Genomic DNA, 22,840 nt, shown 5'->3' on the forward strand with positions numbered 1-22,840 from the left:
CGCTTTTACCTTCCCCATCTCCACCACCTCAAAAACAGTTCGGGGGATTGTCAGTGGTGACTGATGAAGGACTGAGCCGTTCAGACATCACAGTCTACTGAAGGTGTGACCAGACTCACACATCAAGCCATCATGAAGTGTAGCTAAACGCAGCTCTTTAGAGTGATTATCCACTCAATATATACGTCTTAAAGATAAAATACTTATCACCTGTAGGCTTTAGAGGCACAGAGCACAGAGCACAGTGGCTTGAGATAAAGTATCACTCAAGAGACATTCTGAAAGCTTAAAAAAACAAGGTTTCCTAAATGGTGAGTTGCAAGCAGTTCAGTCATGCTCTATAAAGTTGTACTTGTAAATGTTGCATTTCGCAACTGTAAACGTGAGCTATTAACCAACAAACCTAAAAACTGAACTTAAAAAACATTGTTTTAAAGTAATCCTAGGATGTGACATCAACGTTTGTGATATCAGAGCATATATATATATATTTTGAAATCTCAATCACAGCATGTTACAACTGACTCAGGTTGTTGGGAGGCATGTCTCGTCTTTGGTAGTTTATTAGTTTTTGTGACAATATAGTGAAAATCAACCTCACACTAATTTGTAATCCTTTCTCTGTGACTATTTTCATCCGAAACACAAATACATGGGTAGCTAAACTACTCCACATATTGTCTCGTATCCCCTGGCAACTGCAGAATAAGAATTGTGAGTAAACTTTTAATTTTCAGCTAACTCAGATGTCAATACTAAGTCTTGTTGCTTCAGTAACATCTGTCATCTTTGAAATGCTGCATCATTCCTGCTTTTTCCTTTTATTTGGTCATGTGACCCCTAACCTTTGGTTTCTCTCCGCCTGCCTCCAACCATCCCACAGCCTGTCCATCAGTCACCGCCCACAGTGGCCCAAACAGACACAACAATCACTCAAACATCAGCAAATCTCCAACTTAGCACTAGTCTCGAACATAGACTGTACAGGTCTCAACTCAGAGAATTGAGTCAAGTACACTCAAGCTTCCCAACTGACAATTACTGTATATTACAACTACACAAGCCCTCAACAGTAGCATCGTTGTGAGGATGTGGTTTCTTTCATGGTCCAAGAAAGTACAGAACATCTTTCTTTGAATTACAAAGACTTCTTTTATTCAGACATACACCTGATCAATCACATCCAGTTTCTTAAAAAAAAAAGGCTTCCAAGTTATCTTATTCTACAAAAACAATAATAATTTGTACATAAAAAATAAAAATACAAGAAAGATGAGACACAACAAACTTCTGCAATGTTTGACAAATACTGCTGCTTTCCAAAAGGAAAGGGCAACAACTCTCCTGTGACAGCAAGGGCTGATTATTATGTTTTCCATCAATCCAGTGATTGATCGAGGTGATCCTCTCTTGTTTCCGATATTTAAAAAATTGTTGGTTGGAGGATTTCCATTAGGAAATGGGAGACAAGCTAATACAACAGCAATGGAGTCTTTGGAGATCCAGAATAACCACTGTGTAACCGGAATCTATGAAAACTTTATGGATTCTGCTATTGTGGTCGAATTACACCCCAAATATCCTTTAAAAAAGTAGGATTTGCTGTTGAGTGACTACTGGAGGTTTTGGTGTTGGCTGCAGTTGTGGTTTGCAGTCAGTATTGCAGTCTCACATGGGGTAGTTAAGCACCACGTCCTGTTTGGCCAGCTCCAACAACATAGGATCGTCGAAGAACTTGCTGATGCTCACATCCTCGCTCAGACCCTGCAGAACAACAAACGTATGGATATCAATCATGCAAAAAAGGACAATTACAAACAACTGTGAAAATAACAGGTAGACAAAAGGCTCACCTTGCGCCTTCGGGTCTTGATCATGAACTCTCTGGCAAGGTGGGGGGCAGGTTGAGGCTCAAGAGGCCTGATCACAATACTCTTGTCCAGAGGGTCACCAGGGACGATCTGAAAGGAAATATGAAATCTACTTAACCCATAAAGACGTGAAAGGAGTGAATGGCAGCTATGACTGGTCAACAGAGGAAGTCTCATCATTTGTATCTACCAAGCACAATCTGAGCAGCAGTCTGACAGCATGAAACACATCAAAGTAACAAACTGAGTGGACACTTCTAATAGTGGCTCCAACCTTTCACTAAAGATCTGATTCAGTTGCAAGTCTGTCCCATTGTTACTGAGTCAGGAGTGTGTCCATCAACATGATGGAAAAAGCATTGTGTAAGTACTGTCACTCCTTCAGTTTGTGACCAACGCAGCATCAATGCAACGTTAGCAGGTTGAGTTAGAAGCAGTAGGTGTTCACAGGCTTTTAAAATGATTCACTAAATCCATTATCCTAAGGAGCTCATAGTATGACCTCAAAAATTTACCTCAGGGGGCTTTACAATCTGTACAGCATACAGGAGGCACACCCACACTTTCTTAAATTAATTATAAAATACTAACATTTATAAAGGTGCTCCAATGCAAATATTTGAATTGCCAAGTACTTTGTGACAAATAAATAACGTAATATATAGGCTACAGCTCCAATGCTTCACGTTGTGTCAAACAAAAAGTAAATAGAAAAAAATACAAATACAAAAAAGTATATACAGTGAAGAATAGAAAGTTGGCCCCTTTTCCTGAGAAGTCTGCTTTTCTGACCTGCCCTGCTTCTACATCTCTGTGTTTGCTGTCAATCTCACCTGTTGCTTCTGCCCGATCTGGCTCTCCCACAGCAGCATGTTGGCTGCTGTCCTCCGCTCCTACATCTCTCTCTTCATTAGCTACAGCTATCCCTTCCTGACCCTCTCTTGCTGCTTCATAGTGATGGGCAGAGCAGTTCTTTTCAGTATACTGAATCATGATTCGTTCAGAAGATTCGTTCACAGAATCGTTCAGTGCTTGACCGCAGCTCCGACTGCATAGTCCCACTAACTGAACTGAAACACGGCAGAACGTTCAGTTCTGCTCGCTAACTAGTGAACTGAGAACGGTCGTTCGTGAAGGATAAGCCAGTGAGCTGAGAATTTAGTTGGTTAAAGATAGTTTGCTAACTGAAATAGCAGCGACACATACACACACTGAGCGAATCAATGTACTGAAACACTAATACGACACCCTCTGTCCTTAGATCCTCAATTCAGATAAAGAAAAAAAAGAAAAAAACTCCCCCAAAAAGAGCAATGGAGGATGGATCCCTCTTCCAGGACGGACACATGCTGAATCTGAACTAAGTCAGGCAGAGTGGAGTAAATAAGATGTTCCCAGCCTCGGGAAGAGATTAAAACAAGAGGAAAAAGGAAAAAATAAATCAATGGAGTGGCTTAAGTCCAATCAACAGATGGATGACATCTGCTAACAAGTGTAACTCAACACTGTGCTGTTAGCATGCCAATACCGGCAGTACATAATCAAACTAATGAGGGAGGCACAATATAGCCTCTTGAGTTTAATGGGGCAAACAACACAGTTCAGGGACTCCTATGTTATTCTTATTTTCTAGGGCAGTTGAATCGATATGTGCTAACAGGAATAATTTCTGTCCAAGCCCAGAGCAGAGGAGAAGATTCAGAATGTTGATTGTATCAGGCACAAACTCTGTAGCTGCCCTTTAGAAAGTAATTTGTGGAAAGAAGGTCAAGGTGACTGGTATTGGACCCCAGAGGTGTCTTGTGGGGCAATGGTACTTTTTTTTTTTTTCCAGGACTGGCAACCTAGGACTAGGACCACATAATGACAGCAATGATGTTGCTAGGTACCCGTCCTGCGTCTCTGAATCATTAAAATCCAAAAGGACACAGTAAACTCACCATCGACGCGTCCAGAGCAGAGAGGCCGCGGTTGAGACAGTGAAGTGAACCAGGTGAATTGAACATAACTCGAAGATTACTCGAGCTGACAACAACTACGCTCCTTACTGTAAGTAAGTGCAATAAAACCTTTGCGAGTAAAAAGCCATTAATTTATCAACACACCTGCTTAACGAGCATAAACACGTAGAAAGCAATATTTTAATCTGCTCTGTCTGCAATCTCTGATCCACCGCCGCTATGTTTTACACAAACACAGCACGCTAGCTCGGCTAATAGAATTGTAACAAACAAGCTAAAATGACAGTATGTAGTCTGTTCAACTTAGTTTGCAACTTATTTTAAAATTTGGCAAATTCTTGTAAACTTAGCTGAGACAAACCAGTCCCTCCTCTCTCTATCAGCGGTACCTGCAGGCAGTGAATCACAGCAGCAGCAGAGGGAGGAGGACAGAGGACAGGAGGAAGGACTGATACTGACTGATGTCTGTGTTCTTCATTCTTTCTAAACTTCACTCATTATTTTGATGTCAGGAATATGATTTATTTTATTATCATTTTAGATTTGTTTCCAGTGAGATATTATTGAGTGTATATAGTGACTTTGCTGTGACACGGTTGCTGCTCTAGAAACAAAATGTAGTTATATTTAAAATATTAAATTCTAATCCTGTTCTGAATTTATTCTTTCTAAAAATAATATATTTTTAAAAAAGCAATTATTTAGTAATGAAAAAGAACTGCTAAGAGTATCGATAAAATCCTAATGATACCCATCCCTAAACACTAAAATTTGTCAAAAAAAAAAAAAAAAAATATAATAAGTAAAGTAAATAAATAAAAAAATTTAAATTCAATTTACCTGGGATGCCATCAAATGATCCACTCTGGTCCTGGGGACTCACTACATTGAAAACGTTTCAACATTGCTGTGACAAGAAGTCAAAATACAAAAGGGCTATTTTAGCTGACTAAGAAAAATAAGGAATAATCCCAGGAGAAATCTGATTTAGTAACTGCTTTGCTTACTATGTATGTTATGCTTTGCTTGATATTTAGTTTACAAAACAAAGTGTATGTCATGACACAACTGCAATTTCAATATACTGCTCAGCCTTAACAACATTACTGTACAAAATGTGGTAATACAAGCTTGACCAATCTTGACCTGCTGCCACACAACTGATTAAAATTGCTGCTGGTTGCTGCTGCTGGAGGGACATCTTATCAGGCCTGAGCAAAAGATGGACACCCCTAAAACAGGGTCGTGTCTAGATGGTAACCCTGGATTTGCAGATAAATGCAGGTAAATTAAAATTCAGAACTACTGTACATCTGCTCAATACAGTGTTTAGACCCTAAGCGTGACTGTTACTGAGCGTGCCATGTCATACAGCAGTCAAACACAAGTTAGGAGGATAAAATATTAAATATTTGCCCTGAGGAAAACCTTTTTCCCCTTCCAGACAAATGACTTTGCTGTAGAGTATTAATCCTCCCTAAGTGGAGATAATTTGCACTGACACAGCTCTGCAGAGCACTAACACAAACACATGTCAGACATGGCAGGCAGAGACAGCCACATTATACTTAAAACTTGATGACTCAGCACTCCACTCTACTCCACATCAAAAGCAATTCAGCCAATGTGACAGACATGTACGCAAGGTTGGTCACTCTGCTGCACAAGCTGCCACAGTTTTGTGTATGTGAGAGTTGGTGCATATGAGTCAGTAAACGTGCAACAGTATTTGTGCATGTGAGTATGTGTATGAGTGACAGAAGGATACCAAAGTTACAGACACAAAAATCAGATTTACCATCTGAACAGAGCTGTTTTTTTTTTTTATCAGAAAAACAAATGTGCAATATTCATAGTGATATTCATAAATGACCAATTTGGATTTGTTTAGGCATTATAATAAATTTCTGACACCACAGCTAGAAACAATTTTGGTTTCAATAAATCTGACAACAGCTGACATGTGAATGCATCTCAGGTGTACACAAAACAAATTTCAGCACTTCCTCTTACTGCATGTAGGTGAAAAATGTTTACTTGTTTCACCTGTTGCCAATCCATAAGTGCAATCTATTTTTTGACAAATATGCCACCATTTGAGCTACAAGTTACATTTTTGAGTCTAAAGCATTTTTCTAGTTGTGAAATGTTCATTAAAGACCCATTGCCAGATAAATATCTATGTATCTATCTAGTATCAAAAGGTATGTTGACTGACCCGAATCTTTAAAGGATATCTTGCCATTTTTTCAAGTCTGTCTCAAAACATTATTCCCATGCCAATATGTACTACTGAAAGAGTTAGTTGCTGTAATCATCCTCTCCAAACTGACCATGAAGAGATCCCTTTTAATGGAAGAGATGGGTGACAAAATCCATACTCCTTTTGTGCAAAAATGCATTTCAAAGTTCAGTTAGTTTGAAGCTATTATCAGGCTTCAGCAGCCTTTAGTCAAACCAAGTGGGAATTTATTTTTTTTTAAAGTTGCAGTATTTTTAGTGCAAAATGCCCCCATTTTGTTTCCCCGGACAGTGTTTCCTTGCTGAGCTGTATTGGAGGAATAGTAGAATAAAAGAAGGAATTTGCACTAAAAAGACTAACTTTAGAAAACACCCACTTGTTTTGTCTGATTTAGACTCTTAAAGTCTCATATTAGCTTCAGTTAAAATTTAAAATGCATTTTTGCACAGAATGAGGACTGTGGAGTCTGTTCCCCATCCCTTCCATTAAAATCACATTAGGAAGGGATCTCGTCACAGCCAGATGAACAATTACAGCAACCAATAACACTTAAAATGTACATATGGGTATGTTAGTATTATTTAAAGACAATAGGTACATTTCTATGGGGGTGGAAGTAACAAAAATTAATTGATAAAAATGGAGATGATCAAAATCCATTTGAATTGAAAAAATGATAGAGATGGACTGATAAATTATCAAATCAATTGCTTGCTGTAAATGATAAATGTCAGCTGGGTATTGTGAATGATGAATGGTAGACAGTAACACAGCCCAGTTTATCATCAAAGCAACACTGTTGCAAACAAATTGTTAAGATTGTCACATCAACTGACAATTTATCACCATTTTTCAATTCACATACATTTCATCACTCCCATTATTAATTTGTATGCATTTTCATCACCTCCATTTTTTCCAATTATTTTTTGTTACTCCCACCCTTGAGGCTATTTTCCTTAAATGATAAATGGCAATTTTGTGCTGTGAATGATGAATGTAAGGAAAATGATGGCTGTTTTAATCAAATCACTTGATAATTTATCCATTTTTCATTTCACATCCATTTCTAGCCCTCTATTTTTCAGTTCACATATATTTTCATCACCTCCATTTTTACTTCCACCCCTCATACATTTCCATCCATCTGTTTTTAATTTCTGCATAAAAACAGGTAGATGGAAACACTGAAAATTAACAAAAAAAAAAAAAGTTTTATGCTTGGCTGAGGTGGAAAAGTTGGTGAATTGATAAAAAAAAATGCAACAAAGTGCAATGGAAACAGACTTAGTACATTAAATCATGACGTATATGAAGCATCCGACTTAAACATCCGCTGAAGATTCAGCTTCAATGTCGAGACTAAAAATGGTGGAAGACGAAATCATCAGATCTGTGTGGAGCGCCGAAGAGACTAAAACATTCCTTAAATTAATACATTAAATTAACAAATATTATATTTCCATCACGTTTACTACATGGTTTTCCACAGTTTGAGGTTTGATTAGTGCTCTTTTAATTAAGTCATCTTGTTGCACCCACTTCTTCTGCAGTGGCATCTGACTGGAGAATTAACACTACCAACTGCTTATCTAGATGGCGCCAACTTCTAATATTCGCATAACAGTAGGGGATGGAAACGCACGTTGTGCTACATTTAGATGGAAAGATGGCTAATGTTAGAAGGAAAGCTGGTTTGTGTACCTGCCAGTGGTGGAACACAGACAGAGCAAAGGCCTGCCCCTGTGTATGTGTGCGAAGGTCAGTCTCAAAGCCGAAGGAGTCGATGGCCGGGATGAAAGCCTTAATGGTGTAGAGAGGAGACCCAGGAATAGGTGCATCCTGGGTGACATGACCCCTGTTAGAGGACAAACACAGGACCACATTTTTAAAAACTCAAATTCCTGTATTTCAAAAACAAATACTGTATTTGTGTTGTGTCTGAAGAAATATTGCCAGTGCATTAAAATTCTGCCTGGGTTGATACTACCTATCAGGATAAAGAGACTATACCAACCTTCTTCGAGCCAGCACTGTGTAGACAGCAGATACACAATCAGCTGGAGCCTGAACCTCCACAAAGTAATAGGGCTCCATCAACCTCGGAGTGGCCTGCGACACAAGGGAAATCACACATTAAAGTAAGGATAAAAGCCTGGAGAAACAGTATGGCCAGCCCATGCACAGCTGACCCATGGATTTATGAAAAGAGCAGCGAAAGAGCTAAAGGAGACGATGAGGAAGAAGCCAAAATTGTGAACGAGTAAAGTTATCGCACCTCTATTAAAAAGAACGCACATCAGCAAAATCCCAAACCTTAATCATAGTAATGGAACATTAAAGAAAGTGAAAATGAAAAGGAAGTCAGGAGGACCTAATGGCAGATGAGGAGAAGAAGGGGGGGATTATCTCACCATGAGGAAAGCGGAGTACACCACCCTCCTGGCTGTAGGGATGACCTGGCCTCCTCCTCTGTGGAGAGGCTCCTGAGCAATGACTGCATCCAAGATCTTAAACTTGACATTCCTGATGGCTGAGGGCAGCAGAAAGACTGAGTTATGGTAACATAACACTGACGAGGAAAAATACATTTTCCAAAGGTTTATTCCTAAAACCAAAAAAAAAGGGGTGAAAAGAAAGGAGAACTTACGCTCATCACACAGAGGCCCCTCCCTGGTGCCCCACTGGAAGCCCTGAACGATGCTGTCTTTGACTGAGCCAAGCAGCGCCTTGTCCACCTACAGAGGGGAAAAAAAGACAGCCAAGAGTTAGGTTTCAGTAGCAGCAGCTTCAGTAGCCATGTGTAATTTTTATCCTGATTAACAGATGTAAAGTTTAAAAGTACTGACTCTCACTTTCTTGTCATTTAGGAATGGATTTTTTTCTTTTTTGGCATCTCAAACTCAAATGTTTTATAACTGATGGGCACATGGCAACAATGGCCTAGTTTGGTGTTTATTTAATATCTATTAGAAATAATATAATTATCATCTGAGTTATAGTTTCATAGAAGTGTTTTCTGATGTTTTATAGAGTAAATATTTACACAATTAAAAACAAAATCCAAAATGAAAATAATTGTTAGTCACAGCTCTATATTGCTCTAAACATTTTGGAATAAGCACTGTTCAGCAGTTAATCTGTATTTTACCTATAACCAAATAGACAAACAAACAGCCCTACTTAGCTGTGATTCACCTATCTGGCTGGTACAAAACTCACCTCAGAGGGCAGTGTGTCGTCTACAAGGATATTTGGTCCCGTGGTGTCCGGTCCAAAGGCCCAGATAGACCTGGCAGCCAGTAGATCCCAGTCGTACTTTGTCTGGAAAAATTCTCCCAGCTTCTTCCTGCCATGAGGAAACAAAACAGCCACTTGTTAAAAGGAGGTCTGCACATTGTGTCAGCTGGAACATTAAGGAGATTGGTTGATCAGGGTGCAGAGGGGTTAATGGAAGAGGAGGAGAAGAGCGAAGGTTTAGTTTAATGGTGTGTGAAGTATGTCACTTCTCTGGCATTGCTACTCCATGCTGGCACCGCTGTGTCCAGATGGCCTGACTGATGACCTGAGCACCGACAGGAAGCCACTCTCAAGCAGAACACACACTCACGCATGCTCGTCATGTCACACGCAGGGACGGGAAAATGTATGCATGCTTTTAGTGCATGATGTAATTACTGTGAGTGAACTGATCAATATATTGAGGAGGGTTTGTAATGTGCGCACACTTGTCACAATGTACAGAAGGTTGTCTGAGAGAATAATGAGCAGTCAGAATGGCTCTGAAATATTGAGAAATTAATTAGACTACTACCATATCAGACTGAAATGGGGAAAATCTAAAGATACATCTAACATGAAAGACACATTACATCATTTAATTTAATTAAGAGATCACTTAAAGTTAAATACATGCGAATGTGACGGTAATATCTTCTACATCATACCTGTTCCACGTGATCTGCACCACTTCGTTCTCTATGTCCTCAGCCAGCCCCTTCTCCAAGGGCTCAGCAATCATGGTGATTTTATTCCTGTCAATCACATCACACAGCTGTCAATCACTCATTCTGGGTTGGGGAGACACTTGGCCAGAGGGAAGGACTGACTTTGACAGTGACTCCAAACAGTGCACAAATTTAACTCCCCAAAAAGAAATACAACATCAACAACAGTCTTAACAGTTTATGTCAGAAATTAGAAACTTATTACAGAGAAGTGACTTCTGGCTAATCTAGCAAAGTAAGCTTTCTTGTAATTGCACTTATGTGGATTAGGTTTGATACGCACTTTTTGTTAGGCGTTTCAGCAAAGCACTTGAGTGATGATGTCTCCACAACCGTTTCACAGAAAGTCACAACAGGGTCAGCAACCTGCAGATAAAAATGAGCATAATTACACAAAGAAGCCACTCCTGCATAGTACCTTCAAGTTATGGTTGTTGTAGTTTTATCCAAGAAGCTTGTAAATATTTTGAAAAATGTATCAATTATTAAAATGCAATACCTATAACATATTGTTGCACAAATAAAAAGACTTTCAATGAAATTACATTGTCATTATATAATCATAATAAAATGTCTGGCACATTGTACTTCAAAGCTAACTAAATGAGTTACTGAAGTTTTCTTTCACTATAAGAAGTGACGCCAAAATATGGTGAGTTATTATAAACGATTGCCTGGGAACCAGACAAATCTGCGAGCTCATGTTTTATTTGCTCTGGCAGATGTGTCTGGTCCCCATCCCGTTCACACAAGTTTCCAGCCGACCTGGCCCGGGTCAGCCCAATCACAACCGTTTATCTAACATGGGGCAGGTGTGACACGATGACTGTACAGAGGAACATTCACGCTGTTGAGGAATTTTCGTAAACAACCAAGATGGCTGACGCTGATGTGGAACTTTCTGTTGAATCTGCTATCGGGTCAGCATTAAATGAACTGGACCTCTGAATTCTGATGGCAAAAACGGCAACACTGGTTCACAGACATATTGATGCTACACTATCACAACTCATCTCTGCACGCTGTAGTCTGTTTACATTTTTCCGTTGCTCAGCGCTACGTCACACGTTTTGTTGCTCTGATTGGTTGTAGGTCTATCCAATTGTTTTCAGAGGCATTTTGGTCTGCACCCATTTATAAACGCCCCATGGAAATTTGAAAATGAACTGAGAGGTTACAGACTAATTCCAATTTGCGAATTGGTCTGGCAATGTCAGGCTAGATAAATGAAGCAGCAGTGAGGAAAAATTACTTTAATGTCGATCTCAGAGTACATCTTGCGCAGGTCGTGCATGACACAGTCCAGGTAGAGCTCTCCTGTTCCTAAGATAACATGCTCTCCAGACTCCTCTACCTGAAAGACAAAGACACACACATGTCAATTATAATTTAAGCAATTTAGTAGCTACATAATTATTGTTGAAATCACAGTTAATTTGTCATATTTTTCCTTCCTTCAGGATCCGTATTTGTATTTCTATTTTTACAGAAAACCCTTTTAGGAGGCTACTAAGTTCAGTTATTACTTGGTTACTTTGTAGTTTATTCAGGTTGTGTTGCAGGGATTTTAATTTACAAGTACTGCAATCCTAATACCTTTTCTAATCTCGCTGCACTGCACTGGACCTACTACTGTACTTGTGTGGTGACATACCTTTGTGGTGAGAGACGGATAGCTCTTGTTGACCTTCCTCAGTCCGTCCAACATTTTCGGTAGCTCTGATGGGTTGACGGGCTCCACTGCAATCTTTATAACTGATGCTGTGTTGAACTTCAGCGGCCTGAAAATCTGAGCCTGTCAGAGAAAGCAAAACATTTAAACTCTGCTGTTTTTCATTAGGTATTTTTAAAGATCTCACTGGTATTTCTCTCTTATGTCTCACCTCCTCGTTCCCTCTGGGCTCTGTGATTGTGGCGGTCTTGACAATTGGCTGGTCACAACCTTCGATGAGAACCCAGTTGCCAGCAGGTACTCGGTTCACTTCAATTTGGTATCTAAAAATGTGAATGGAATAGTAAGATTTCATACAAACAACCATTGATTTCTGACTCTACAAAACAAACCCTTGTAGCGTACCTGGCAACTGAAATCCAGAGACGGCCCACAGTGCAGACCTGGGAGTCCTCCTCATCTTCAAGGGTGTAGTTCTCTCCTAAAACCTTGACTGGCTGGCCTGCCTGAATGGTCCCACTCAGCACCCTACCAAATGCATGGAACTGAACGCCATCCTCTGTGCTGTACATCTTAGTGGTGTGGCACATCAAAGGACCCTGAGGGCGAGGGACATGAGGTGAGCAGGAAATAGGGATAAGAGAGAGACAGAAAATAGGGCAGGAAAGTCTTACCACTGGAATGTAACATTTCTTTGTAAAGAAATATAAGAGGACTTAGGCAAAATACTTCTAAATGGAACATGGAAAACTGATCAATGTCAGAAACTGTCTTAAATTGATTTATTTAACAGCTTATTCATTACAAGCCAATTAAAAACAGCCTGCTGGCTTCATTTGTAAGAGCAGCTGGAATGACACTACTGACTTCCAGTAGAAACAGATTGCAGCCTTTTGCTGTTAACTGGCATATCTGCTTCTCAACAGCCAATAAACAGGAGACTCCTGCTCTGCCTCCATTATACTCACATCAGGGTCGCACTCTGCCATGGCCTCCCCCAGGTCTGAGTCCAGACCTCCTGTGTATGTGTGTTCTATCTTGTTTCTAGCACCCTCTTGTGGTGAGGGGATATGTTGTATACACATGTCCACAAAGCCTGCAAGGAAGAGATTTACATTGATTTAATGTGTTTACCAAAGCATGACCATTTATCTTCAGATTAAAATTACAATCATGAGCAGATACATTGAGACTCTCTGCAGTATTGGTATTACTTTATTTATACAGTAAAAACAAAGTGCTTCATATACAATACCAAAACCATAACAAAATACTAAAACAGTAACACAAACAAAATCAAAAGGGCAGATAAAAACAAATTAAGCCATACCAGTGAACTCTCCAAAGAAGCGATTACAGACCAGCCTCAACAAGGGTCTGATGTTCAGCTTCAGTTCCTCTTTAGTCAGGTGGATCCCCAGCTCATCCAGAACTCGGGGGAGAGATGTGTCCACATCTCCAACCACCTAGACACAAAGAGGATTTGGGTGAGGATTACACACTGAGAGGTCTGGACTCTGATGGGGCTGTCGAGGAAGGTATTGAGCTAGCTGTTGCCTTGTTACACAGTCAAAAAAAAAAATAAGTTAGACATGTTCAACCTGTGAGAGGATTTTGTAGAGAGGCTCCAAGACAAATTCCACAAAACTGCGCTGAGAGTTACTGCTGGGAGCTTTCTTTGTGAACTTGTGGCTGAACGGAAGAAAAGAAAATGACAGATACCATAAGAATGTGTTATGGGAGGATAGCTTAGCATATAATATTAGCATTCTTTTGAAATACAAATTATTTACTCACGTTTTGGGGTTGAAATAAATGTCTCCCCAAAGCCTCTTGGCGAACTCATTATAGTTGATGTCACCTGCGAAAACACAAAGAGATGAGTTAGTTAATACATTACTAACTGCATTAAGCATGAGATGAGAAAAGGATGTGCCAGTCCATTGTTTATGAGCATGTGCTGAAGAGTCATCTTACCATAGGTGTCTGAGTAGATCTTTGCAAACGACCCCAAGGTGAAACAGATACTGTACTGAGAGCTGGCAAAGCACACGTTTCCAAGGAGAGGAGACACTACCAAGTTCTCATCTGTGGAGTATGTGCTGAGAAGGAAAAGAAACGACCAACCATGAAGTGTCAGAATTTGTCACTAAAAGGCAAAGGTCAGTGTGGCTACATAAAGGAGAATGTTCTCTCATTTTAAATTTTATTTTTATTATTCCTGTTAACATTTCTATGGATCAACAATGTCAAGAATGCCATTCATTCAATGTTACTGCTCTTGATGTAACATCACAGTGACAACTATATATTCAAGTTTTTTCCCCACTAATGTGTAGCACTACATCACATGAAGCCATTCGTGCTCTCCAGACACTGCGACCGTTGTGGGTTTCAAGTATTACCTGAGCAAACTATTGACCTCATCCACAATATGGCGAAGTTTATAATAAGCATCTGTGGGAGGCAATTTGAGTTCCACGATGAGCCGGTCCACCTTGTTGATGCAGATGGTGATGGCCATTCGCTCCTGAACTGCATGTTTGATCAGACGCTCTGTGTTCAGCATCACCTGGGCAGAGATACACAATGGGTGTGGGTTTTATGGAGGGTTGAAGAACATTGACATATGCGCAGAAAGAGAGAGTGCAGGATTGGGAGAAGATCAAAAAGAAAAAAATAGGTGACTCACTCCTTCCGCTGCGTCTATGAAGAGGACAACACCGTCTGAGATCCGGATGCTAGATGTGACCTCATCAGAGAAGGTCACATGGCCTTTCGAGGGAGATACACGGTTTTACATCACTTTCTGTTATGACACATCAAAACCCAAACATACACTCAGGAAACAAAATATCCAGCCGACACACAATACAGTACCTGGTGTATCCATGATGTTGAAAAGGTAGGATTTGCCTCTGGAGTCTGGCAGGACCATTGTGACAGGGGTACTCTTGATACCAACTCCTCTCTATTGGAAAAAACACAAGATAGAAATCACGTATGCAGCAAGGGAAACATAATTCTATTTTAAGCTTAAGACAAGGTGCTGTTATATTATGTATTATGTTGTGGATCATATTTCAATGTTTGCAATTTCTTGTCATTTTAATATGTGGTAACCAAATGTATTTTAGGATGCAATGAAGTGTTATCATTACGCCGCAGTTCAACAAAACCACTCACCTCCTGTTCTGTAAAGAGGATGTCTGTGTATCGGAGCTGAAAATGTCAAAAGTCATGTTAGTTTCTGCTCTCAAATACAGAATTTAAGTGGAATAAACTGAAAATGTGTGTTTATTATTACAGTCAAGACTCACATCCACATCATCTCTCTTCCTGATTTCTGGGTGTGTCTGTTCAATCAGGCAATCCACAAAACAGGTCTGAACAGAACAAACAAATTCATTAGATCCCCATGAATCACAGATGAGTCTAAAGTGCAGCCATGTTATTAGCATATGCTCCAAAACATTACTATCCTCCTACATTTCTTAATCTTAGGAACACATGTCCTGACTAAAAACAGCTAGCTAACAACTAAAAAGAGAAACTGAGCCAGAAGCAGCCATAAGGCAGGCGCTAACCTTGCCGTGGTGAAGGTGACCACACAGGGTGACGTTACGGATTAGCTCAGGACCGTCCATTAGATCTGCAAGGAATCTGCCAAGAGAACAGAGGGATATCACAGCTTGAAGGACACACAGCAAACACATATAAATGGATACATATAATATTTGAAATGGAAAATACACACAATCAAGTAAAGTGCTGTTGTACCACTTACAATTTGGATGAACATTTACAACTTCAGACTATTTAGCCAAAAAACAGGACATCACGAACATTTTAATGCAGATGACTTACTCCATATCATAAACAGTGGCAGGTAACTCCTGCTCCATCAGGGTGAACTGCTTGTTCTTCACAGGCTTGATGATTGGCTCTGGAGTGGATAGAAAACACTAGTGTTTGTGTGTTTACCTAAACAGCATATGACTTATTAGCATCCATCACACACCATTCTAAGTATGTGAAAGCATGTGGATTAAATAACCAAATACTGTGTGCTTTAATGTAAATCTGCAAGTACAGGCTAAACTGTTCTTTACCTGTAAGAGGTTGTGTGTCTTCCTCTTGGACAATAGTTTCCACTTCTGGCCCATAAACCTCCTCTGCTGTAGGATAGTACTTCTTGTCCTCATGCAGAACCACCTCCATACCCGGGACATCGTCATCAGCATCAGCAGGCTCATCATCATCATCGTCATCACCCTGCACAAGGAGAGAGTTATTACCATGACATGTGTGCACATACTGCATAAACAAACTAAAGTACTACCAAGTAGTAATAACTGTTTACACTGATTTTGAAGAGTACCTCATCAACATCTCTGTCCTCTGCATCCAAATCATCTTCATCATCGTCAGAGTCCAGCTCTGGACCGATGTAGTTCCCAAACTCGTCATACAGATCAGCCTCCATCTTGTAGAGAACTGAAAGGTTTCATTTATTGGTAAGCAAATACATAAATAGGATCCAATGCCAACAGACACTGTTACAACATTTTAGCTGAAACATCAATGGAGACTAAAAAGCCACACTATCTTTCTCTAATTTGTAGAGAGGATAAATTAACCATTTCAAGATGTACATTTTCACTGTTTTCTGCTTTGATGGTTTTTCAACAACTTCAATTGTATTAAGTTAGCTAGCTAATTAATTACTACTTAAACTACTTGCCGTTACTTTAAGTGTTGTTGTGTAAGTCAGTGTAACGTTACAAAAATAACTTCCGTCATGTCTCCTTAGAAATTATAAAATTTGCGTTGCGATGGAAATTAGGCTTTGCTTGTTTTTGTGCTTGCCCATGATGTCTAGCACTAGCTAAGTTAACCAGTCAATAGTTACCTTAAGTTACCACTAGAGCCAATGCTAACTTTGCATATGGCAGAACATGCACCACCACAGTTTAGTTAACTGTCTATCAACCTTACAGATGCTTTCCGCAGGCAAAAAAAATCTACCTAAAATTTGTCTTAAGTGAGAAGTTTTCGAAACCGCTCTTTTTCTTGTGCTGGCAACGTCATTAGCGAGGCAAACACTAGCATGCTAACCAGCTAACAAGCAAAGAAATGAATGACTTTGAGGCGACGTTTCAGTTACGTTGTTGTTTAGCGATTAAGCAAACGATAGCGTACAGCGCTAAACAATAACTTGCAGGGTGCAAACCCCACTTACCTTTATTATTCTATGATGCAATCAGCAAATATTATTTTCAAAACAAGATAAACGTTGGGTATGTATTCAGAAGATAAATAATTTCCCAAATAGCGCCATGCGCACGAGATACTACTTCCGGCTTTCTTCTTCTATTGACCTGAGGGCGGTGAGCATTCGACGTTATACTCACTATCGCCCCCACGACCATGGCTAGAGTTGCTACGCTAGAAGGAGACTACTCGACTTAACGCAAGTATCACGGCAAGACGTATTGCTACCTCGCTTCGGCACCAAAATAACGTTACATCTGCTTCGAACCAAACATTATTATCCCCATAGTCAGAGCGCAATTCAGCACTTTAGTCAAATTTAAAATATGTATTTTGAATGCCTTTAACGGAAGTGTTAGCATGCTATCATATCTGCCTTGACATTCGTGTAGTACGTGGTTGCCACATTCAGTGCTCTCCAGTGGCCACGGTGCGCAACTACAACTCCGTCTATTTTGAAAGTTTTATTTTGAACGTGTTCACTGGACGATTAAGAGTATGTCACCCTATATTTCACCGCATATATAGCATAACCATGTGACAAATAAAATCCTTGTATCTTGACACTACACTACTTTAATAGGCATGAAACAAATGCAAAGACTCCGCCAAGCGTTAAGGCGGACACAATATATTCCGGTGATCACTTTTAACATTAAAACGCTTGAAATAGACAGAGGTATAGTTACGCACTGTGACCACTGGAAGGCAGTGAAACTTCAATCGTGATAGTACACTTATGACGTCTATCAACCCAAATGGTCATAAAATGAATATACCTGAAAATAATGGCCTCTCTCTCTCTCTCTCTCTCTCTCTGTATGTGTGTGTGTGTGTGTTTTATGGAACAAAACAACTTATTACTAAATTAAAAAGTGTCTACCCAGATTAAGTAAATTCAACTCAGTGAGCCCCATATAGTCCCTAACGACGTTCTAAAATTAAATTAAGTAAAATTAACTAAAGACTTATAAATATGTAAATACTAAACAGACCATACTTTTTTAAAATGACAGTATTTTAGAAGTAGAAACTTAGATTTAACAATTAGAATTGATAGTAAATAGACCTTCTAAAAAGACGCTTTTAACCCTCAAAAAACTATAGAACCCCATTATGGGGAAAAATTATGACTTTATGAGCATTACTTAAGTTTCTAGATCGCTTTCAGTTATGATTTCAAAAGCATGTTTAATTATTGTCTCTTTCATAGGACTTTAAACCACTGTTAACTTGTTCAGCATTGATTATATAACTGTGGTATGCATGATTGGTGTGCTAACAACTAAATGTGCCTAACATTTCAGAGAAGTGACAGATAGTGTTTGAAACAAGTACTGATGTTCAAATCTAAAATGTGGCCTTTCTATGGCACAGATACATGAATGTTATCAGGGAGATGGTTATGAATTATTCCGTGTGGACTTTGATGAGGTTTCATGATAAATTCAGACACAGGCAGGGTTTCAGTTGATGGCTTTATTCCTGCTGGTGTTAATATTTTCTTCAGTAGGCCTGGCCTACACAGTAAAGACACAACAGACCGATAAACAAGTTAAACAAACACCCTCTTACAACATAGTCACATATTTCTAAATTAGACATATATTCTCTGAGAAGCATGTTGATAAAAATCTGGCGAAATGCCCATTGCCATCAGGTGGCAGGGTTACTCTGATTTCATTTATTGAGACTAATTTAAGTTTTCATACTTTAAAAAGTGCAGTTTGTAAGAAAACACTTATAATTATTTGAGAGCAACCAGTCACTTGGTTGACATAACTGTCCATAATATTTTTTAATATTGCTATTAAGACTCACACAGATTTCTCTACTGACCCGTTTAACACTTAAAAGCAACAAGTCCTATTGAAAGATATTTATTATGCAAATGTCCTCAGACTTTAAAGTTATATCCTTACTTCATTTTTTTTTCTTATAAGAAAGCGTTGGATTTGTCATTGACTTCCTCTCTTTGGGTGTCAATGTCAAATCCCCATAATCATTAACCTGCTGATGTCAAACTGGGCCTCTGTTTTGAGACTGACCTCCGGAGCAAAACGTGAGAACCTGGACTGAGGACGCCAGACAGACACTATTTACTTTATTTTTACTGACAGTACAAATGATTTTATTGCCTTGAACATTAGTTTCTATGACTATTTTTTCCTGAGAATATGACTAAAAATGTCAACTGGCCCCTTAATCGTATCTCCACTCTCTGTTTGTGAGCCTCTACTCTGCCACCAACTTCCTCAGCCGCTGCACCACATCCTCCCCGCTGACCCATGGCACCGTGACCGCCTTGAACTCCCCGGGCATAGCTTCATGGGTCTCCGTGATCAGCCGGTGCATGGGGAAGTCCCGCCGCGGGAAAGCCACGTCCCGGGGTCCGAGGGAGAGCGCCGGGCAGAAGTCGTTGGCTCCGTCCCCCACGTAGAAGACCCTCTGGTACGGACGGCCCCTCTCCTGCGTCCTGCGGGCCACATAGTCCCTTACGACCACCTGCTTGCACATGTTGTCGGGGCACCGCGGGCAGTCGTGTGAGTGGAAAGGCCGCATCACCAGCCGACCGTCCTTGTTGAAGGTGGCCGGGTTGGTGAAGATCCGGTGGAAGAGTGGGCGGGCCCCGGCGCGCCGGAGCCAGGACTCGATGAAGAAGGTGTTGGCGTCGGACAGTAGCACCACCTCAAAGTCCTGCTGGGGCCGTGTGCGGAGGAACTGGAAGAGGGTGAGCATGCCGGGGGTGGCCGGTATCTTCTCCATGATGTTGCGTATGTCGCTCTCGGTGACGCCCTGCTCCGCCAGGTAGGACAGCACGCGCTGCATGTACTCGTTGTAGCGGCCGGGCTGGTAGGTGTCCTTCAGCCAGGCCGGGAGGTGCTGACCCGGGGCGGCCTGCACCACCATGTCGTCGCTGGTTTCATCCACGATGGTCTCATCAAAGTCAAAGAAGATGAGGAAGCGCTTGTCGGAGGAGATGTGAGCTGAATTGGAGGCCATGATCTCCGAGCGTCTGGACCTGGGGGGCTCCCCCTCGCCTGGAGGATGGGGTGGGACATAACAGCAGTTGAAGATTGAATCCCCCATGATTGACTATGCCACACCTCTTACTGTTGCCAAGTGGCATCAAATCTCCACTCCTGCTCTCCCACTCTCCAGCATCCCACGCAAGGCAGGCCACAGTAAGGTGGAGGCTACCGAGGATGGATTTCTGGGAAAAATCCATGCATAAATAGACGAGTGGGGGTAAAAACAGAATCAAATATAGATTTAAGATAAGAAAATACATAATATCATCTAAATGAAAAAGACCTATTAAGAGAGCAAAGCAGCCAGCAGCTCTTTAAAACCAGAAGAGGCAGCATGCAACTCTCGGCTCTCTGAAAAAAATGTGAAGGACTTTCTAAGGAAAGGAGTAAAGAAGAGGGGGGGTGGGGGTCATCCTGCTGTAGCAGAAGAGAAATGATTATATTCGGATCTGAATGTAAAACAAGCAAATATGTGTTAATTTCAAAGTGTCCACATGAACAAGCAAGCCAGCCCGATGTCCTACAGTGTGCGTAAGTTGCTGCCTGCAAACCTTTGATTGTAGGTGATGTCAGCAGTGGAAGTCCACCAGGCGCCTTCAAGCTGTGCGGGCGTTGTCTGTGTGTCGAGAAAAACACAATCAATGCTGACTTGCATCAGACAGCATCGTGCCAACCCAGCAGCTTCAAGACCACTTTAAAAATCACCATACCCAGGTCAATTGAGAGCCCTTATAATAACGTTGTTATAACTTAATCCTACAGGAGTGTGTACAAGACATTACTGAGTCACACTACTCCTCACAGGAATATTATAGGGTCATTCATAAATATATCAATTACATAGGAGATAAAAAATGTATAATAATAATAATAATAATATGGCTACAAAAACGTCAAAAACTAATTTGACAATACCGAGTGCCTCTTTGAAGTCTATATTTGGCTGTCAGACACATTTCTAGTCTCCTTTGCAACAATCAGGAATAGTTTGGGTTATTTTTAGATTAGAGCATAACTAAGAGATAAATGTCCAACCCTGATTCTTAGGTAAGTCTTATCTGTCGATTACAAAACTAACATCACCAGCAGCAGCTGAGAGCCCCGCATACGATACATCAAATTTTAACTCTTTCAAATTGTATTAAATTCTTGCAAAAAGCATTACTGTGTCACCAGCGCTGGTTCCGATCCCCGGTGTCGGTCAGGTCCGATCCGGTCCCGCAGAGAGTAGAGACAGTTCCGCCGGTCGGCCGGTGAGACTTTTATGTGACAGTCAAAACCACCGGAGCCGCCGTGGACGAGACCGCGACTACAAGTCCGCCCATTTAATAGCAGCCTATTGAGCGCGTTCACGATACTTTCAAGAGAAGAGAGGGAGGGACTGTGGGAGGAAAGGAAGAAAATAAAGAAACAACGACAGACAGTCTGTTTCCTGAATATATCCGCACGACTGTTAGTCAAGTGAATGTGTCAATATTTGTTCTTGCCTCACTTCTACAGTTAATGATCTGTCTCAAGCCAGATCACACACTCATATACACACTGTACTCACACACTTTTCAGAGGAGCATTTACAAAGACCTGGGGAGAATAAACACTTCTGGTTGGAAAAGCTCAGAAAATACCCAAGTAAAATCTGCTAATTTTGTCCAGAGCCCGGTGTCTGGGAAAACAAGGTGCATGGCAGTAATCTTTGGGCAGTCACATGAAAATATTTGAATAATCCCAACCAATGATACTGTTTAGTTGGCCTGATGCAATAGATTTCCTGCTACTCCAAACAGTGAATTAAAGACGTGTAAACATGTATTTCACATAGTTTTAAGTGCTTATTACTGTCCTAACAAACTACATTAATGGTTTAAATGACCTTCCTTCAACAGATTAAGGATTTGGGTCAGTGTGACAGTAAGCACAGTGGAAAAACACTGATTCTGCTCTGAAGCTGTGCTTGATCTCACCTGTTTTGTTAGGGAGACACAGGACATGGAGATAAAGTATCACATCTGAGAGGCTGACGGGAATAAAACAAATTAAGTATATCAAAAGTAATTCATTTCAAATCTGAAACAATGTGGTGTTTCCATGTATTACCTACAGTGAAACATTAGCATCGCAGAGAGGGAGTTTATGTTGGCTGCTTGTTTCTCCACAAGACAGTGGTCTAGATAAAACCTTGAAAATACAGTGATTAATGAACCGCACAGCAACTTTCAGAGCAGCGAACACGCCTGAAAAACACGGCGTGAAGCCCCCCTCTCCTTATCTGCCTGCTGACAGACACAGCCTCCTCCCTCCTCTACACCACAAGGCGTAATGACTAACAGCTGGGGTGGCGGACTATTTTCAAACCCAAATGGGGATGGAGATGTACAGACGGTGTGTTATTATCTCTTTTGCTCCTGAAGTGAGCCTCGGTACCTGACCACCCACTCACCATCAGTGAGTCACTCACACTTTTCTCTACCCATCGGCCCGTTCAGCTACCTTATAGGATTATGTGACTCATTGGTGCGCCACTTAAAAACCACCTATAGTGATAGAGGGCACATATTTTAGAAGGTATTCTAGCAACAGTAGATGTCTTAATGTGCCTATTAGAAGAGGGACACTCTGTTAATGGATGAATCAAGCTGGTTGAGTTGAAGGAACATATCTGGGAAAGGAGACGCACATGTCCTGTTTTCACTCCTGAGTCTGATATTTAACTTTGTCCATATGCAACTGCTCATCTAAAGTTATGATATGGGTTTAGATGAAAATCTGACCGAAGCTGTATGT

At 40.6% G+C, this 22,840-nt stretch overlaps 2 protein-coding genes across 4 annotated transcripts; both read right to left on the bottom strand.

The window, feature by feature from the left end:
• Nucleotides 1-1,132: 1,132 nt before the first annotated feature.
• eftud2 (elongation factor Tu GTP binding domain containing 2) lies at nucleotides 1,133-17,153 on the bottom strand. Its single transcript, XM_044181457.1, has 28 exons — nucleotides 16,996-17,153; nucleotides 16,135-16,250; nucleotides 15,866-16,028; nucleotides 15,621-15,699; nucleotides 15,341-15,416; nucleotides 15,074-15,139; nucleotides 14,940-14,975; nucleotides 14,634-14,724; nucleotides 14,446-14,528; nucleotides 14,159-14,325; nucleotides 13,731-13,855; nucleotides 13,551-13,614; nucleotides 13,355-13,445; nucleotides 13,084-13,219; nucleotides 12,722-12,849; nucleotides 12,159-12,352; nucleotides 11,965-12,076; nucleotides 11,736-11,876; nucleotides 11,334-11,435; nucleotides 10,365-10,447; nucleotides 10,022-10,108; nucleotides 9,297-9,423; nucleotides 8,725-8,812; nucleotides 8,489-8,607; nucleotides 8,092-8,186; nucleotides 7,779-7,932; nucleotides 1,854-1,961; nucleotides 1,133-1,764 (listed from the first exon to the last, which is right to left on the bottom strand). The coding sequence occupies exons 2-28, from the start codon at nucleotides 16,237-16,239 to the stop codon at nucleotides 1,669-1,671; spliced, it is 2,916 nt and encodes a 971-aa protein (XP_044037392.1). The 5' UTR covers nucleotides 16,240-16,250; nucleotides 16,996-17,153; the 3' UTR covers nucleotides 1,133-1,668.
• A 1,338-nt stretch (nucleotides 17,154-18,491) lies between these two features.
• phospho1 (phosphoethanolamine/phosphocholine phosphatase 1) lies at nucleotides 18,492-21,449 on the bottom strand. Of its 3 annotated transcripts, none has more exons than XM_044181463.1 (3): nucleotides 21,225-21,449; nucleotides 20,611-20,675; nucleotides 18,492-20,068 (listed from the first exon to the last, which is right to left on the bottom strand). In XM_044181463.1, exon 3 carries the CDS (start codon nucleotides 20,028-20,030, stop codon nucleotides 19,263-19,265), a length of 768 nt encoding a protein of 255 aa, XP_044037398.1. In that variant the 5' UTR covers nucleotides 20,031-20,068; nucleotides 20,611-20,675; nucleotides 21,225-21,449; the 3' UTR covers nucleotides 18,492-19,262. The 3 variants fall into 3 exon arrangements, with proteins under 3 accessions (XP_044037398.1, XP_044037396.1, XP_044037397.1); XM_044181461.1 differs by having other exon boundaries at nucleotides 18,492-20,241; nucleotides 21,233-21,369; XM_044181462.1 differs by having other exon boundaries at nucleotides 21,233-21,362.
• Between the last annotated feature and the right edge of the window lie 1,391 nt (nucleotides 21,450-22,840).

Source organism: Siniperca chuatsi, linkage group LG21, assembly GCF_020085105.1.
Source record: "Siniperca chuatsi isolate FFG_IHB_CAS linkage group LG21, ASM2008510v1, whole genome shotgun sequence".
Lineage (NCBI taxonomy): Eukaryota > Metazoa > Chordata > Actinopteri > Centrarchiformes > Sinipercidae > Siniperca > Siniperca chuatsi.

Bases quoted from the DNA above. Each gene is read 5' to 3' on its own strand.
- eftud2 (XM_044181457.1), bottom strand. From the start codon at position 16,239: ATGGAGGCTGATCTGTATGACGAGTTTGGGAACTACATCGGTCCAGAG. The intron at 16,029-16,134 runs GTACTCTTCAAA...CTCCTTGTGCAG, and splicing joins AGGACAGAGATGTTGATGAG to GGTGATGACGATGATGATGA. The intron at 15,700-15,865 runs GTAAAGAACAGT...TATCCACTCCAG, and splicing joins AGACACACAACCTCTTACAG to AGCCAATCATCAAGCCTGTG.
- phospho1 (XM_044181461.1), bottom strand. From the start codon at position 20,117: ATGGGGGATTCAATCTTCAACTGCTGTTATGTCCCACCCCATCCTCCA.